Below are 17,475 nucleotides of genomic sequence, written 5' to 3' on the forward strand. Positions count from 1 at the left end.
GTAGTTGTCATAAATAATGGCAATATGGAGAGTAGACATTGTGGCCCACTGACGGAAATTATGTGGGATTTTATTCCATAATATCACAGAATAGCTGGATGGTCATTACATTCAACTAAGATTCATTCAATAAAAAAATGGAGAAAATATTTCATTGCAAAAAAGGCATGACAGCCGATGAGAAGGTTTTACTGTCTTTAATGTAGAAAAGCTATGTACAAATTGCTTCTGTCTTGTTGTATTTCCTATATCTATATTTGTATGTCTTGAATGTTTGTCTAAATCCTCTAATCTCTGTCACCTACTGACCAATGGAGAACACTTTCAGTTTCTATACACATATTTGTAGCTCTTCTCCCTGGTATAGGCTACATGGTTGTCTTCCCAGTTGCATAAAGCATTAGGGGAAATAGCCTGAATAAGTTGTCCTATAGGTTGTAGAAATAGTCTTGCAATGAAATTTATATATATACATATATATATATATATATAATTATATAATTATAATAATATATATATAATATATATAATTGTTTGCCCTTCTTGGGATTGGACACCACAGAATGTATTTTATTTTACCTCCCAACTTATTATGTTTTGTATAATAATAAAAACAGTAGCAACGTGCCTGCAACATAATGACTGATTTGAGAGTTGACAGATCCAAGGAAAATTAGATTAGATTTAACTTTATTGTCATTGAGTAGAGTATGGGTACAGAGGTAATGCAATATAGTCTATAACCAGAAGTGCAGAAATATAATGGCTAAGCCACGGTGCAATAATGCTTCCAACTTCATTTAGTAATTTGGTTGATTCAAGAAAGAATGATGAGTTTATGGTTAAAGTAGGCCAATTAACTCAGAAATGTGGGCAATGAGCAATTCATTTTCTGAACCCAGACCTCTCTATAACCGTGCCACCAGGGGGCGATAGATGCACTTTGCTTTTCCCGCAGTGGAGGCGGCTCCTCTTTCACGCCGCACCGCTTACCGTAGGCGCGGAGAAGCCTGGGTAGGACAGGGAAAGCGGCGGGAGAGCAACATATCTATCCGCAAATTTAATAAAGCCTGGTAAACGTTATAATCAATATTAACCGAGTGAGTAGTGTGTATTTAGTCGTATTAATAAGGCTTAGATTTGGTCAAATTAAAGGTGTTTGGCAGATAATACCGTGACTCCGAGAACTGCTTGTGTTGCAATATTGCTTTTGAAGCATTCCCCGGGAAAGTGGTTTGAACGTTTGTTTTTGGCTAGCCCCCTTTTTGCGCTTCAGCAACAATGGCGAAGGTACAGGTGTTGAATGTGGCTGTTTTAGATAACCCGAGTCCATTTGGAAACCCGTTTCAGTTTGAAATAACCTTTGAGTGTATGGAGGACCTCCCCGAAGGTAGGTACCATCGCAGAAAAGCTTTCATATTTGTGTGTCTGAGGTCAAACCGTGAGCCACTTGCTAGTTTAGTGTATGTGCTAGATATTGCTAACGCTAGGTTAGCTAGCTATACATGAGCTAACTTTATTCAGAAAGTCATCAAAATAATAAAAAGGTAACGTAGCGTTACAAGGTAATAACTAACGACAACTAACAATAGCCAGCTTGACTGAATGCGTTCCACATGATGGAGACAACTTTTAAGTTGTGTAACGTTAATAAGTTATATATAGGTCAGATCTGTGAAACTTACAAATATGCTAATGCAGACTATTAAAATTGTCAGTGTCAGCTTTCGTAACGTTAGCCTGAAGTGCATTCAGCTCATACCTTTCATTTCAATAAGTTACTAGCCTTTGTCATTCCTCGAGTCTTGTGAATGTATTTTTCAAGGGCTGCAGTGTAACATTAACTATAAAAACGTCACCAATAATCATTAACGTTAATGGATTGAAAGTATTAACACAGTAGAGTTCAGTGTCTACTTTAATGTGCTTTTATACCACGTAACGTTTGTCAAAAAGTGACAACATTTTGAGCTACACTTTGCTATTACAATATACTGTATGTTTACAATATTATTGATAAATTATATATCAACTTTGCTGTGCTCTTTTTTGTTCATAGTAGGATGTGGATTATTGTTTACATAAAATGGCTATTGTTCATGCACAACAGTTTGCAGAGGTAAAAACAGAGCCTTGGAAACTTTGATCTGTGTCTGTAAATGTGACTATATTATATAGACTAATTTTTGTATATCAAGCTCTTGCTATGGACAGTAAATGAAACATTCTTGCCAATAAAGTGAATTGAACTGAACTGAACATATGATTTGAGATTTATATGTGAAGCTTTACCCAGGCTGTGTTAAGTATTTTTACTAGTACAATCAATACTACTAATACAATCAATTCGTCAATATTAATTGGCATGTTTTATGAAGGCTAATCTAATTGGTTAATTGCTCTAGCAGTACATTCATAACTTATCCTTTTTATAGGGAAATCTAACTTCTCTTTCTCTGTTTTGTTTTTTGTTTATTTTTTATAGACCTGGAATGGAAGATCATCTATGTTGGTTCAGCAGAGAGTGAAGAGTATGACCAAGTCCTGGACTCCGTATTGGTTGGCCCAGTACCTGCTGGGAGACATATGTTTGTGTTTCAGGTGTGTTTGGTTGGGGCAAACTAACTGAAACAGTGCCTTGTGTTGCCTTCTACGTCTTTCAAATCTGCAATTGCATTCTCTTGCCTTAAAAATTTAAAATATTTAAAGTTTTTAATTAAATATTATTTCTCTCTCCTGCAAAGCTTTGTATTTGTTCACAAAGCAGTTTGAAAGATCAGAAATTACACTTTTTAGTCACTTTTACATCATTCAGACTACCAGCAGACTATACTGCAGATCTCATGCTCACACCTGTTCTTCTGGACATGTGTCAATCATGCTGCAACACAGTTGTTTTATATCAAGTCTCACTGGGGGCAGTTGTTTTTCCAGTCAAAAACTGGATGCTGTACGTACAGATAGTGGCTACTAGAGCCTGTCTAATAAATCGGCTGGTATTGGCTCATTTCAGATATATTGTTTTCTGCATTTATGTCAGCAGATAAATGACAAGAAATTAAGTACAGAAATGCCAAAGAAATGTTTTGAAACAGTGTCACCATTCTGTAGTTCACTATAAACAGTCTGTCCGCATGACAGTCTGCCATGTTAAAACGCTGGTAAATTATTTAAATAATTTTTTGCGTTGTGGCTACGAGTGTGCGACTATCTTCAGCCACACCTGCTCGTGGCATAATAACATTAACCAGCAGCCTCTTGTTCTGCATGCTCTGCGGAATCATGGAAAGTCTGTTTGGGGCTATACAGGATCATAAACTGCCTCAGGAGCCCTTATGGTACAGGATCAGTCAGACATTAGGAAATAATCAATGGAAATACATTTTGAGTGGAAACGCAAATTTACTTGCCTCATCTATATTCAAATTTGTTTGTAATAAATATTAGCAAATATCAATTTCAGTTGGTCCACAGTTAATCAGTGCAATCCTGGTTTGAGGAATCTATAAGTTGGGACAAAATGTGTTTTTAAAAAAATGTAATGTATTTCTCAAACAATGCATTAAATTTTTTTTAAATAAAGGTACAAAAGTTAAGAAATCGGCATACTGAACTTTATTTAATGATTTCACTGCATTATCTATAACTATTCATTTATCTATATGAAATGTATGAAGTTCTAAAAAGGCCCAATTTACCGTTCGAATTAACCATATTATAATCCACTTATAGACACAAATATGGTCAAAATAGACTACGGCTGAATTTGTGACAGATTATGATTAATAATATCACAACCCTGGTGCCACAATCCCCATTTGACAAGTGGACAAAAAAGCTGCACATTTTAGTGTTGTTTCTTTTCACAGGCTGATGCCCCCAACACTGGATTGATCCCTGAAAGTGATGCTGTTGGTGTGACTGTAGTGCTGATTACCTGCACATACCGTGGCCAGGAGTTCATTCGCATTGGTTACTATGTGAACAATGAATACACAGACCCAGAGCTTCGTGAAAATCCACCGATCAAACCAGACTACACACAGGTCAGACTAATGGTCAATTTCTGAATAATCTGAGTTCTGTTCCCAGCATGACTGCCTGATGCTTACTTCACCAGTTTGAAATAATAATACTTTTGATAGTAGTATATCATGAGCTTGAATGCAGGGTTTCCGCGGGGTCTTAAAAAGTATTAAATTTCAAAATCAAACTTTAAGGCCTTAAAAAGTCTTAAATTGGCTGAAGTTTGTGTTAATAATTTTAAACAGGTCTTAATTTTCCAATGTCCATGTAACGCTACCTCTAATACTCATTGAAATGCTCCCAAAGCGCTCAAGAATGTTTTTTCCTCCCGTGGTGTTGTAGTTTTTCTTTTGCTAGTCCAAATATAATTCTCTGTATGACTACAAAGACCAACATGCAGCTGTCGTGTTAATGTCGCGAGTCTATTTCGTTCTAGCACAGATATAAAACGGATTTATTTATTACAAACTAGCTGCTTAATGAATGAGCGCTGCTACTAAAATTTCACACAATCGTTAATGATTTTCAGCATGGTAACACTGAACACATGGCTGTCTCCCTCTCCTCATTGTTCAAAGGACGGGTTAATGTGAGAGAGAGCGGCAGAAAGTGACGGTGAAAGTTAGCGGAGGATAAGATCAGCATGAAGTTGTTAGGTTATAGCTCTGTCCTGTGCTGTACATCTTGATAGTTAAATTATAAAGAAAGGACGGTGGTGACCACAGAGGAGCTGAGGTTAGTAACGTAAAAGCAAATTAGGGATGCAAACTAAAGTTAGTACTTTTAAGCTAATGAGGAGATTATTCTTTTAGATGTTGATGTACAAATTAAATGTAATACAGAAGGGAGGTGGTTCTCATGTTGCCTGTTATTTATGTTAGTTTCTACAAATGTATAAAGCAATAAACTAAGACACAAAAGGCATGCCAGCTTGTTAATTACGTAGCTTATCAATGTCATCGTCCATCCCGGTGTTTCATTGTAGACATCGTCCAATGCCAGCTTCGTAGACTTCACCCAATGCTAATTTGAATAATTTTTTTTTAAAACATTTTTTACTCTGTAAGTCATTTTGTGACTGCATTTCCTTTGTACGTTTATTTTTTTGATGTCGTGATATAGGTCTTACATTTCATTCATAGTGGTCTTAAAAAGGTCTTAAAAATTTGACCAGGTGAAACCTGTAGAAACCCTTTGTGTTGTGAAGGAATTTTGCTATAAAAACTATCTTAGATAAAAATTATCTTAAATAGTACACCATAAAAACATTAATAAACACACATTTTTAATTGGTGAAAGATCAATATACTACACAACCATAGCATTTAAGGACATTGGTTAATTGTATTAACCATGTAAATAGCAAGAACAAAGGTAGTCATAGAGCAGCATGGTGGACTAATACATTTTAGAATTTAAGCTTGTCTTTCTGTTGAGCCTGCACTTTGGAACAACAAACAATAGTTTGATCCTTCAAAAATTGCTAATAATCCTATCAAATTCCCTTGGTTATGTAACTAGTTAAGCAGAAATGTTACTATGTTCTTAATTCAGATAGTAACCTCAGTAATACTACTGTGAGTTTTTCTGTGCCTGATTGAATACAGTTGCGAAGTTGAATTTAAATGTAGGTTATTATATAGTTGTTTATTTGATTAATCATTCTTAGATGAATACCCTTCAATACCTTTGTACTACTCTGTTCTACAGTGCAGGGTTCACATCTTGCCCTGAATCTATATGCCAAATGAAGTGGGATGTATTGCTAACTGATAGTAGCAATATGCATATATTGCTGAAAAGATAATGTTTGTATTTTTAAACCTTGGCCCTGTATTCACACATTTTGGGGTAAAGATGACTAATAGGTACAAAATATTTTTGAATCCGTGCAGTAGCTTCAGCCAGCAGCCTCTATGTATTTCTTTGAGGAATTTAACAAATACATCCACAAAAGGTGCTTCTTTTTGCCACCCACAGGCTCAGACTGTTATGCCAGGTGTCTGAAAACACCATGGAAATGATCTCGATAGAAACTTGAGTTAGAGAGAGGAGTTTGTTGTATTGGAGTAACATTGGGAAATAAAGTCTTGCTAGCAGTTTCTCTATGTACACAAGTTACAAACTGTTGTGGGAATTATATTCCTTGTGAGGGGTTGAGCAAATAATTGAGTTACAAAAAAACATTGTCTTTGAAGAATTTATTTAACAAAAGAGAATAAACAGAGAAGTACTAAAACAAAAAGCCGCCTAGGGCAGCTTTGTGAAAATAGCTCCCAGGTTTTAAAATGCTTGTTTTGCCCTTTAATGACTGCATCTACTTATACAAAGTATTTACCTATATTTCTCTCTTCCCTTTTCAGCTCCAGAGAAATATTCTGGCATCAAATCCACGTGTTACCAGATTCCATATAAACTGGGAAGGTTGTGCAGAGCGAATGGAAGACTCTGAAAATGTGGATCCCACGTCAAACTCCATGCTTCCTCCATCCTGTCTCCCAGGCAAGGCCCCACCGTTGGGGATTCTACCAGATAACTCTATGGACTGCTTATAGAGACGACCCCTGCCCCAAAGGTGATAACTCACAGCACGAGACCTTATTTTTGAGGAATGACTATGGACATTCTAGTGTGGATATACAGACATCTTTGCCTTACAGCTGCCCTTTATTTACCTGAAGCTTGTCAAAAAGGAACTCTCACCTTGGCATTCAGATGAGGAAGATTATGAACGTTTCACTGGTATACTCATCACTTATAGATGGGGGGTCATTGCCATGACGTTATGAGCAATATTGGAAGTAGTTTAACTCATGGAAGGAAAAACTGTAACTATGAAAATATAAAGCTGAACTGAGACAGAACAGAAAGCTGATGTGTGATTCACCTTCCTTGCTTTTGTTGGTGCAAAACTGATTTGTACCCATTTAAGAGGATTTTATCACTGAAGCAATAGGCAAATAAACTGCAATATGTTGCTGTACAGAAATTTGATAATCTGCCTTTATGTTTGTGTTCTAATTCTTTTGCACTTATACTTTACTCCACCGAGATTGTGGAGTTTTTGTATGGGCTTTGTATGGGCTATGTCAAGTCCTCTGTGTTTTTTGTTGCAATTTTGGGTTCCAAAATAAAAGGACATTGCATTTGTTATGTATATGTGTGATAGTGATAACTATGTTCCTCCTAATTTGCTTATTTTGTTTTCCCTGTTTTAAATTCCCGATTAGAGGAAGGAAAACAGTATTATCAACCACTTTTGAATCCATCGGTGCTGAAAACAAATGTTTTTACTCTTGTCCTTGCTAAGAATGTACCAAACATTTTCATGATATCATTTCATGATAAGGTTAAACACAACATTGCCAACTCTGTAAGACAAATATCAGTATCTTGTATTTTCACATTTTACTAAAAATAGCCTGAGTTAACGTCACACCCAATCACAATCGGTCGGGTGAAAGGGGTGGCTAGGCTACAAAACTGGTTTTGGAAAATACTGCTCTGCAAATAGGATGATGATTGCAAGATGTAATGACCTGCGTTTGACTTGTATTCTGCACGAAAATTGAGACAGATAAATATAAACAGCTGATCATCGAAAGCAACAAAGAAACAAACACAGTTCAAGTTACTGGCGTTCTTGCTAGTACCAAGTCCGGGAGGCGGGACAAAACGGTTTGACAGAAGAAATGATTGGATGTGTTGGTGTTTATCCAATCAGCACTTGATTTGCGATGTCTGTCGCACGAGTATCAGTGTATGTAGCCAACCAGAGGTAGTCAGAGGCGGGACCCGGTGGATGGATGACTGGAGTTTCCCTTGTGGTCTGAAGATTAATGGAAGGGGTCTGTTGATCTTAGGAATCGACTATCAGATGGTCGGTCCCAGGAAACCATTGCACTTGATGCCTGGCTTAGAAACGAATGGAGAGAGATCCACTTGAAATAACCAACAGCGGAAAAAACGAATAACTTGGGCACCACTTTTGCCATCCAGGTCTCAATTAAAAAGGCCTGCCTACACAGAGATAGCACCTGGTTAGTTGAGGCCAGGATACGTCTGCCAGGGACGCTGAAAGCTAACGCTAGCTTGTTCGTTAGATAGACGGAAAACAGCTTTCGACGATCTGTCTCATGCTCCGGATAGAACTTTTTTTGACAAACCAAACCGTCTCTGGATATAAAGGAGAGTCGAGTGACATCTTGATATGCTCACTTGGAAATTGACGAGCTAACACCAAAAAAGCTAACATCCACTGGCCATCTGATAGTTAACGTTAGCTTGCGTGCTAACCTAAAGCGTTAGTGTTAGCTGTATTTGGCTTTTCTCGCTTGGTTGGAGTTTTTCGAACACACCGAGGACAGGTATTGGAGGAAATATATTTACACTAGTTATTTAATAATGATAGCTGTTAGCTAGTAGCTAGCTGTCAGCTTCACTGAGCCCAGCGACTGCGTTAGCGGTGTAGCATCACTCAACGACTTATAAAGGAAAACTCAGTCCGAGCCCAGGGACTCCACCATCAGCCTGCCATCATGGGCAACACGCCCACCGCAAAGAAGGGCAATGAGATGGAGAGCGGTGAGTACCCCTTCACCCACAGCTGCAGCAGCTAGCTATATCATGCCGCCTGTCAGTGGATGTTTTTGCTGTACATATTAACTGGATCCTATGATGACAGCCGAAGTACAAACTAACACCTGTATAATACATCAAGGCCCAAAGACCCTGACATCATGTTACATTGCTCGCACACTATATTCTAATATGGAGAACTGATTGGGCTTAATACTTTACTGGGTGGCAACTTCAGTTGATACAACTTGAAACATGTCCGTGGCCATTCGCACACACATAAACTTCAGCTAAGCTATTTTGTTAAGACACCATGTTCATCTCAGCTGAACAGCAGAGGATGTTATTCCTTCTCTCTGCAGATTCTATGGTAAAGCTCGTGATTAAAAGCCCTAGGTTATATTCAGAGGTACCAGTGAAGATGACAACAACCAGCCTTGTACAACAGTCAGGTTTTTTTTGTGGTTCATGTGTTTCAGATGTTTTTTCCCCTCTCTCCTCTCATAAGATTATGAAATGTTGCAATAACATTGGTGTGTTTATTTTAGTAACCTAATTGTTTCAGTACAACATATTGTGCATTTAAACAAAGGGTATGTTTTTAAGAAATGCAGAGATTTGAAGTATGAGTGGAGACGCTCACATTTGCGGGTGTTTAATGGAAGGGATGAGTTGAATCTCAATGCAATGTGGACCTGAGCTTTGAATCCCAAAAAGAGTAAGAGGGAGTTTGTTGTTATCAGAGAAGGAAAAAGCTACCAGGATGTGGTCATATGATGCATGATGGTGATCCTCTCCAGGCAGAAACTTGGGAGTTGAGGAGTCTCTTGAATATCATGTGATGAGCAGCGTTTAGAACAAGGGCACTTGTATGTGTCACTGTGTGTGTGTGTGTGTGTGTGTGTGCGTGCGTGCAGTTTTGTGTGTGTGAGACTGCTCTTGCCAATCCTTTTGTGAGCCACTGCTCCCCACAACTTTTTATTTTGTTGATGAGCTTGTCAAACATTCGACTGACACCAGTTTGTATCACTTTAACATTAAAAAAATTAATAAGGGAACATTTGTATAAGCTAACACAATAAATGAAAATTATCCACATTATGAACCCAAGTGTTTGGCCACTAAATGTTAACTACATCCTATTTCTTAATAAAATGCTTGTTAACCCAATCCAAGCAATTTCCTTTTTTCCAGCAAGGATCACTGGTCCTAGAGGAGGCCTGGGAGGACACCGTTTTATGTTTTTTATCCATGACACCATAAATAACGCTCAAGAGTGCAAAGTCTGAACAGGTATCTGCAAAATGAGTGTCAGCTCTATGTTGCTGGTAGAGAGTATGTGTGAAGAATGCCCTCCAGTCCCCCTGTAACGTTAACCCATCAGTGGTAACTCCTGTAACAAGGCCCATGGCGTTCAGGTGTTAGAGCACTGAGATTTTTATGCTGAAGTAATGGAAATTGGGGGGATTTGAAGCAGGGACAGAGGAGGCACTGGTGGAGGGAGGTTTGTTCACATGTCATACTTCACATCCTTCTCAGCCTGATCACTTTGGGTTCACCCTGATCCCCAGAGACAGGTGCAGACCACGGGTCCAGAGCCCACACCCAGGAGCGTAATTTTCCACAGAGCAGCTAGAGATTAAGTACGACATGGCAGCCTGTTTTGGTTTCTACGGAAAATGGAAGAGTGTTGAGAGCTTGTTCAGGTGCGAGGAGTCTGTTTCCCTTGAACTTTCCCTGCTGGAGAAGACGAGCAGAGAGTCGCTTCACTAGTATACAAAGCTGATTTCTGGCCCACAGGAGGAAACAGGGCGGATTGACACTGAACTGCAGCAGGAAATGAAGGAGCAAGGAAGGTCCAGCCCAGGCTCTGCATCGCCTACTGCTCTATAAACTAAACGCAGCCGGCCAGGATCCATTGAAGTTTTGGCTCTTAAGACGCTGTTGGTATCACATTCTGGATTTTCCACTTGTTAGAACCTCTGGACATACTTCAGATTTGAGACTCTACACTGGCTGTCAGCTGGCTTCCTCCTGCCTTGTATGATGTCTGTTATTCACAGACTGGCAGGAAGGCTGTTTCAACGAGCCGGGCCCTGTCTAGGGGACACGGGCAGTGGAGAAGGCAGACATGACCAACCACAGGAGGAGCTAGAGGCTTGCTGCTGGAGTGAGTTTTCATTCTGGAGCTGGATAGCAGTACGGGTTAGGGATGGAGCTGTGGTCCATGCTATGTCCGACTAGCTTAGCCAGTCACAGACTGAGCTCAAACTCAAACATGTAACAGATAATCAAGCTGGGGTTTTTTCTTGATAATGTTTGTTGCTAAATTCATATCATGACCTGGTGAGTGTCTGTTGGCTTTTTATGGAGTGATCTTTTATACTGGCAGACATTGGTTGTACTGATATTTAAGTCCATGTATACGAATACACATGCAAAGCAGCCTGTTTGTCTCTGTTGACTATTGTTTTGTAGTTACAGTTCCAAGGAAGATATGTATCACTTACTGTGGAAGTGTCTGTTAGGAGCCATGCTGCAGACCCACCCTAACTCTATCATGCTTAAACTGTTAAGCAGTGTAATAATGAACCTGTCTAAGCGCGCACACACACACACACACACACACACACACACACACACACACACACACACACACACACACACACACTTTAATTTTTTGTTACAAAGCTGTTGTGTCATTGTTCTTCTCATTGGGATGGCTCTTGTAAGTCTGCCTGATTGTGTGCTTGTTTGATTGCTTGGAAATATTTTCCTGTTAAGCACTTCTTAAATGTCTGAGGAAGACGGTGCACACAGCTAGTTATGACATAAGGGATTATTTTATGGAATCTTGGTCATATAATGAGGTGGCACCCTGTCAAAGTACAACTCCCTGTATCTATAAATATCTTTGTGGTTCATGTCCTGCCCCTGCTCTGCATGCAGCTGGTTTGTGTAACAGGGGTAGGTTTGTGTTTGGATCGCTCATCACTTCCTGTCTCCAGTTAAAGGGGCTTTGTTGTAAGCCTGCACTGATTACCAGTGGACCTTACTGTTGAAATGCCAATCAGCCACCTCAGATAAGCTTACAGCATGGAACTGGCAAACTGACATGCTACCAGGGAGTGATCCTGAGATGCAAAATCCTGTAGCAAGAAAAATAAAACTGAGGAGGGAGTTCAGTGATTGGAAAAGGAACACTAGTTTCCTTTGGACTCTCACAGCAACTACAGGCGTAGTGGTAATCATTGTGTCTGCTGGATTTGAAAAGCTGCAGTCGCAGTTACAGTCAGTGATACTGAAATACAGCTACAGAAATGAGGGCTCCAGAAGAAAACCCTCAAGCCATACCTAATCAATCTGACACTGTTGAAATCACTTGTAGTTCCAAAAAGTTTTGGAATCCATGCAGTAAATGGCTTCAGCCAGCAGCCGAGATCCAGTTGCAATGGCTGCGATGTATTCCGTTGAGGCAATTGATCCTGTCAAAATTGCATCCACAGTTGCTTTTTTGCCACTGACTGGCTCAAACTGTTAAACCAGGTGTCTGACAACATCATGGAGAGGATCCATTTTTAACCAGAAACAGAAGTCTCGCTCAAGGACAATTCTCGCTTTGAAATCTCGTGAGACGTGAGTAGTTGCAAGAAGATGCCAGTAGAAACGTGAGTCAGCGATGGAGGGAGGAGTTTGTTGTGTTGGAGTAATGTTTAGAAATAAAGTCTTGCTAGCAGTTTCTGTATGTACAAAATAAACTCCTCTCCCTTGTTTTCCACCAGCTTTTCCTGCAACAACTCATCTACTGCACAGATTCCAAAACCTTTTGGACCTACTGGTCATTTAAACACCAAAATATGTGAAAAAAGGTTTAAAAATACCAAAATTTTATTTGCTATTAGATGGCCACTATATATGTGGCTGTTTAGCTTTTAGCCTCCTACCAATTAAAGGTATTGGCAGGAACTAACTTGATCTGTATGAAATGCACTATAACCTACACAGAAAAACACAGTGAGATTGTGTGTTTGGTTTTTCAGCCTTAGTGATACTGAGCATCTCTAATGAATGCTCAACAACAATTAGCCAATGAGACACATGGATGCGTGCATTACCTGTCTTCCACGTGCATTTGAATAGAGGGGAATGGACAATGAAAGTGTGACTTGACCGTCAACTCCGTTTGTCAGTTCCTGTGCTCCTGAATTGGTCAATTTAACCAGCCAATTCAATTCTTACCGTAGGATGTAAAGTAACTTCCCATTGGTAGTTTTCTTGCTGCTTGCTCACCAGGCACGGTCAAATATCCACCGACGGCACAATGACTTTACACAAATGAAAATACCATCCTGGTTAAATGCAGCTCTGTCTTATCCTCTGACTGATTTCTTATGCACCACACGGGGATGTATGCTGTCTGAACAAGGCCTGGTGTAGACTGGGACCTGATTTGGCGCGCTTCAGTTAAATGTCGGTCAGCTCGCCCTAATATAACCCCCTCTGTTCCTGCGTCAGAGTGGGCCAGTGAGGCCCGGGGGAGAGATGTAGGATTGATTTTTTTTGGAGGATCGATTCAGCGCTGGCACTACACAGACTCTCTCTGGTGCATTTGGGCAGGGAGAAGAAGTTTCACTGTGGTTTGTGCATTCCTGCTGTGCTAGTGTGTCCTGAGAGAGCCACTTTTATGTTTTCGAAAACACCCAGATGAACTCTGAAAGTTTTTCTTCACAGATGCGACATCTGATTGGTTCTGCTAATTAGGGAAAGTTTTGGTTGCATCTAGATGTGTCTACTTCATCTCAAGGGTCTTTACTCAGGCCTAGTTTTCCATAGGACTTCCTCTCTGGGTTGGATAAATATACCAGTTAGTGTTTTACACCCCTCCCCCTGGTGATTATGCCCCTGTTCAGATCAATATATAGCCTCTGTGTGTTTGCGTGTGTGTTTTACATGAGAGGGAACGGCAGAGAGTACTTTGTGCGCAGAATAAATATTGATACAAACCAAAGCAACGGTCCAATTGATCTGTGTGAATGTAACTGGAGCAGTGCTGTTCTCCATGCTAAATTTGTCTACACACTGAATGTGGATGCTACTTTCTGAACTTGGTCCCCAGAAAGTGACAGTCACAGGAAAGGCTGGAGACAACCTGTCGGCAAGGACACTTGACTGGTTTTTGTGGATGAGTGAGGCTGCTGGTCCGACCGGAGTGCTCTCAGAGGGGGAGGATAGGTCATGAGTCAGTGACTGTGAGGACGAGGCCAAGGAAGAAGAACTGGGGAGACTTTTGCAGGGCTAATGTGTGACAGGAAGAGCTCCAGAAGGCATGCAGGGAAGAGGGAGTCATCCTCACGCTCAAGTGAATCAGGATCGCGCTCGGCAGATGCTGCAGCACCAGAGGTACCCATAGTCATCCCAGATGGTAAGGAATTTAAGGTTACTTGAGAGTTGGGTTGTTGAGTCTTTGATTGATCAGTTACCATGGCAATTATGTCAGCCAATCCACGTAAATCTAACATATAGATTTCCTCAAAGACAGTTGTTGATTTGTATTTTTTATTTATTCTCGGCTACTTTTGCAGCAGCACCCACGTCTTTCCTCTAAGCAGCACCAAGTTATGACACGAATAGCTCCATTCGTGGCTCTTTCTGCTTGGAAGTGGGAGTTGAGCAATTTTCACAGGAAATGTTTTCTCCCTGTTGACCAGTCTGCTTCCATCACTGTCTGTGAGAACAGCAGTGCTCTTGACATGTTTATGCAATGTTTGGACTTTGCCATTCTTGCTGGCTTTCTCCTATCCCTTTGTTGGAGCTTTTAGTCTTCGGGGAATTAGCAGGAAATCACATTAGCAAGATCAGGATTAAGGTTTTGTGTGGTTTTCGTGTGTGTGAGAGAGAGAGAGAGAGAGAGATGCTCAAAAGGTTTCATGAGAAATGTCTGTGTAGAGTTAAAGCTCATCAGTTTAAATATCAATATCCAAAAGTTGGTTGTGAAATTACTACGCATTCACTATTGACTGGCTTTACTTTAATTGTGCAATTACCCAGGCAGATAGACATTCCACATTTTCCTTACAGACTTAAAATGGCTCATGGTTGTGCTGGTTTTTAAGTTGTTCATAAATTCGTATAATCACATGAATTAGTATTAATGTAATTATCCATTATTTCTACTTTGAACTCAGATTTGTAAAATCTTGTGTTCAAAATGATAAGCATGTAATTTGAAGCATGATATATTTTTTTACGCCCCTGCTTGAGCAGAGTACATTCAAACTATTGTCCTACTTTGACAGTTATGTATATTTACAACCTCAACCATCTTGTGTCCCAGGCTAACAAAATCTAAAAAAGGTGTGCTCCCTCATAAACTGGGGCAGCTAGTGTCCTCAAAACTAGTACACAGACAGTAAGTAGAAATGAGGAAGGACTGGTTATCTACATATTCCCACAGAGCACTGTGATTAGCTCCATAAAGACGAGAGCAACAGCAACAAAAATGAACTACTGCATATGACACTGTGTGTGTGCCAACTGTCAAAATTGTTCTGCTGGTCTATAATGTGTGAGTGTAAATGCACAGTGTTGCAAGTGTATTTTAGCATTGCCAAGTCATAAACTGTGTTCAGAGGCCAGGTGTAGGTTTCTTCTAAAGGCATTTTAGCCTCTGGGCACAGATCAATATATTATTCCAGATCTATTAATTATTCCACTTTCGTGCATTGTCAATCACTTCTGAAGATTGGTTTCTCTACTCAGAGTGGACGTATTATGCTAAAAAAAAAAATAGACTCAAATATTGTTTTTCTAATTGAAATCAATATGAAATATCTCAGAAATAGTACCCTCAGTGTGCAAATGCAGCTTTGGCTATAACAACGATTCTTAATAGGACGTGATCCAGATGTGTAAGTCCTGTCCGGTAGGACTGAGGTTTTGTCTTTGGCTTGGCTACTGCAGATTGTTGAAGTCAATCCTGTTTAGCTGTGGGTTTATGTTTGGGAGAGGTGTCTTGCTAGAGAATAAGCCTCCTTCTCCAGGGGATTTTCTGGCAGGATTTCTGTGCTGCATTAGTTTTACATTGTATTTTCACAAACCTTCCAGGTTGTGCTACGGGGAAGCATTGCCACATCATGATGTTGGCACCACCATGAATGGGGAGGATGTCCAGTGTTAGGCCTGCTGAACATCTCATTTAGTGTGATGGTTTGTTTATTTAGAACATTTTCCACTTTGTTTCATAGTCTCCCACATGCCTTCTGGCAAACACTAGCTGAGATGTCACTCGCTGTCTCTCCCATCTCTCTTAAGCTGTGACTTGTGAAGCACCCGGCTAACTGTTGTTGTACACAGAACGTTTCCCATCTCAGCCCTGGAATCCTGAAACTTGTTAAATGGTGTACTAGTACTTGTCCTGCACAGTCTGTTTTGGAGGATAGCCTGCTCTAGAGAGATTTACAGCTGTGTACATAATCTGCTTTTTTTTTAATGATTGACCTCGCTGTACTCAGGGATATTCAGTGTGTCGAAGCTGAGAAGACAGGTTATCAGGTGATCGCGTAGATGGTATCTATATTCATGTACACATAAGCACATACATCAGGCTCAGTTGCCGGAATATGTTATTAAGTCTTCCTCATTTTATTGTAAAACACCAATTTTGTGGTCTTTTCTGGATCTTGGTGATTTGGCGAGGATGTTTATTAATTAATTTAATAGAGATGAACTCTCTCTAATGAATATTCACTTTGTCCCTAATTACAGTGAAGGAGTTTCTTGCCAAAGCCAAAGAGGATTTCCTGAAGAAATGGGAGAATCCAGCACAGGTAAGATAGGGAAAGAACTACTTCTCCTTTTCTGTTAAATCATCTTTGTTTTATAATTCTGTCATTGTTGTTGTTGTTGTTATTGTGAGGTGTTTTTGTACTTTTGCTAATATTGCCTTTATTTTTACGTGTGATCATGCATCTTATGATAAATCTTAAATCAACTTGAATTCTGTTGTCACATGCTTGTTCACTCAGACAGACCCATGAAAATAGTCCCGCCCATGAACAAACTAAGTCCTGTTTATTTTAGAGGGACAGTGCACCCTCTGCTGGACTAATGTGAGATACATTTTTTTTGTTTTGTACAAAATGACAACATGTAACAACAAAATTCCCACTTGTTATTGACATGACAGTAATATTTCAGACCTGCAATATATAAAAGGTGCACTGAGAGACCTTCTGTGACGAATTTGTGCTATTTAAATAAACTTAATTGGAGTACATTTTATTTAGAGAGAATTTTAAACTAAATCAAGAGCTTTTCATGCCATGTTGCTGATAAATTGTTCTATACCCTTTCCTCATACACCCTCTTCTACCCCTCAGCAAACTGCAGCATTGGACCACTTTGAGCGTTTGAAGACCTTAGGCACTGGTTCGTTTGGTCGAGTCATGCTGGTGAAACACAAAGAGTCGGGCCAGCATTTTGCCATGAAAATACTCGACAAACAGAAGGTACTGCACTTTTAGGCATGAAAAGAAATACTACATTAATGTGAGTGCTCGACTTGGGCCCTCCTGCTTGTATTTCTGACATGGTGATGATGATGTCTCTTTTGTAGAAATTGCATGAACAGTCAGGCACTTTTCTATTTAAATTTTAAATATAAATTATACAACCTAAAGTTGACTACAGTGGTGATTTATTTTATTTTTTTGAAAACTGTACATTTACATTTATTTAACCTTCTAATCTTACAAATTGTAAGTCATCACCAGTGTAATGTTACAGTTATCTCTAATCTATGACGTCTTCCTAGCTAGTAGAGCCATGGAGACAGGAGAAGTGATTGTGACAGGATCCATTTTTTTCTTTTTT

At 39.6% G+C, this 17,475-nt stretch overlaps 2 protein-coding genes across 3 annotated transcripts in view; both read left to right on the plus strand.

The window, feature by feature from the left end:
- The first annotated feature begins 990 nt into the window (after window positions 1–990).
- LOC123958100 (histone chaperone asf1b-B) lies at window positions 991–7,183 on the plus strand. Its single transcript, XM_046031319.1, has 4 exons — window positions 991–1,390; window positions 2,486–2,601; window positions 3,870–4,046; window positions 6,390–7,183. Exons 1-4 carry the CDS (start codon window positions 1,282–1,284, stop codon window positions 6,579–6,581), a joined length of 594 nt encoding a protein of 197 aa, XP_045887275.1. The 5' UTR covers window positions 991–1,281; the 3' UTR covers window positions 6,582–7,183.
- Window positions 7,184–7,745: 562 nt separating this feature from the next.
- Window positions 7,746–17,475, plus strand: part of LOC123958086 (cAMP-dependent protein kinase catalytic subunit alpha) — a 17,748-nt gene continuing 8,018 nt past the window's right edge. The window contains exons 1-3 of one of the 2 annotated variants that reach the window (XM_046031306.1): window positions 7,746–8,610; window positions 16,369–16,430; window positions 16,983–17,111. In XM_046031306.1, coding sequence (XP_045887262.1) covers window positions 8,565–8,610; window positions 16,369–16,430; window positions 16,983–17,111 — 237 coding nt within the window. In that variant the 5' untranslated portion in view covers window positions 7,746–8,564. Of the gene's footprint in view, window positions 8,611–13,741; window positions 14,027–16,368; window positions 16,431–16,982; window positions 17,112–17,475 lie in introns of those variants that run through there. The other variant, XM_046031296.1, reaches the window with a different exon arrangement.

This window comes from Micropterus dolomieu, linkage group LG02 (assembly GCF_021292245.1).
Source record: "Micropterus dolomieu isolate WLL.071019.BEF.003 ecotype Adirondacks linkage group LG02, ASM2129224v1, whole genome shotgun sequence".
Lineage (NCBI taxonomy): Eukaryota > Metazoa > Chordata > Actinopteri > Centrarchiformes > Centrarchidae > Micropterus > Micropterus dolomieu.

Coding starts and splice junctions, on each gene's coding strand:
- LOC123958100 (XM_046031319.1), top strand. CDS start 1,282: ATGGCGAAGGTACAGGTGTTGAATGTGGCTGTTTTAGATAACCCGAGT. Junction 1,391..2,485: donor TATGGAGGACCTCCCCGAAG/GTAGGTACCATC, acceptor TATTTTTTATAG/ACCTGGAATGGAAGATCATC. Junction 2,602..3,869: donor GACATATGTTTGTGTTTCAG/GTGTGTTTGGTT, acceptor TTCTTTTCACAG/GCTGATGCCCCCAACACTGG.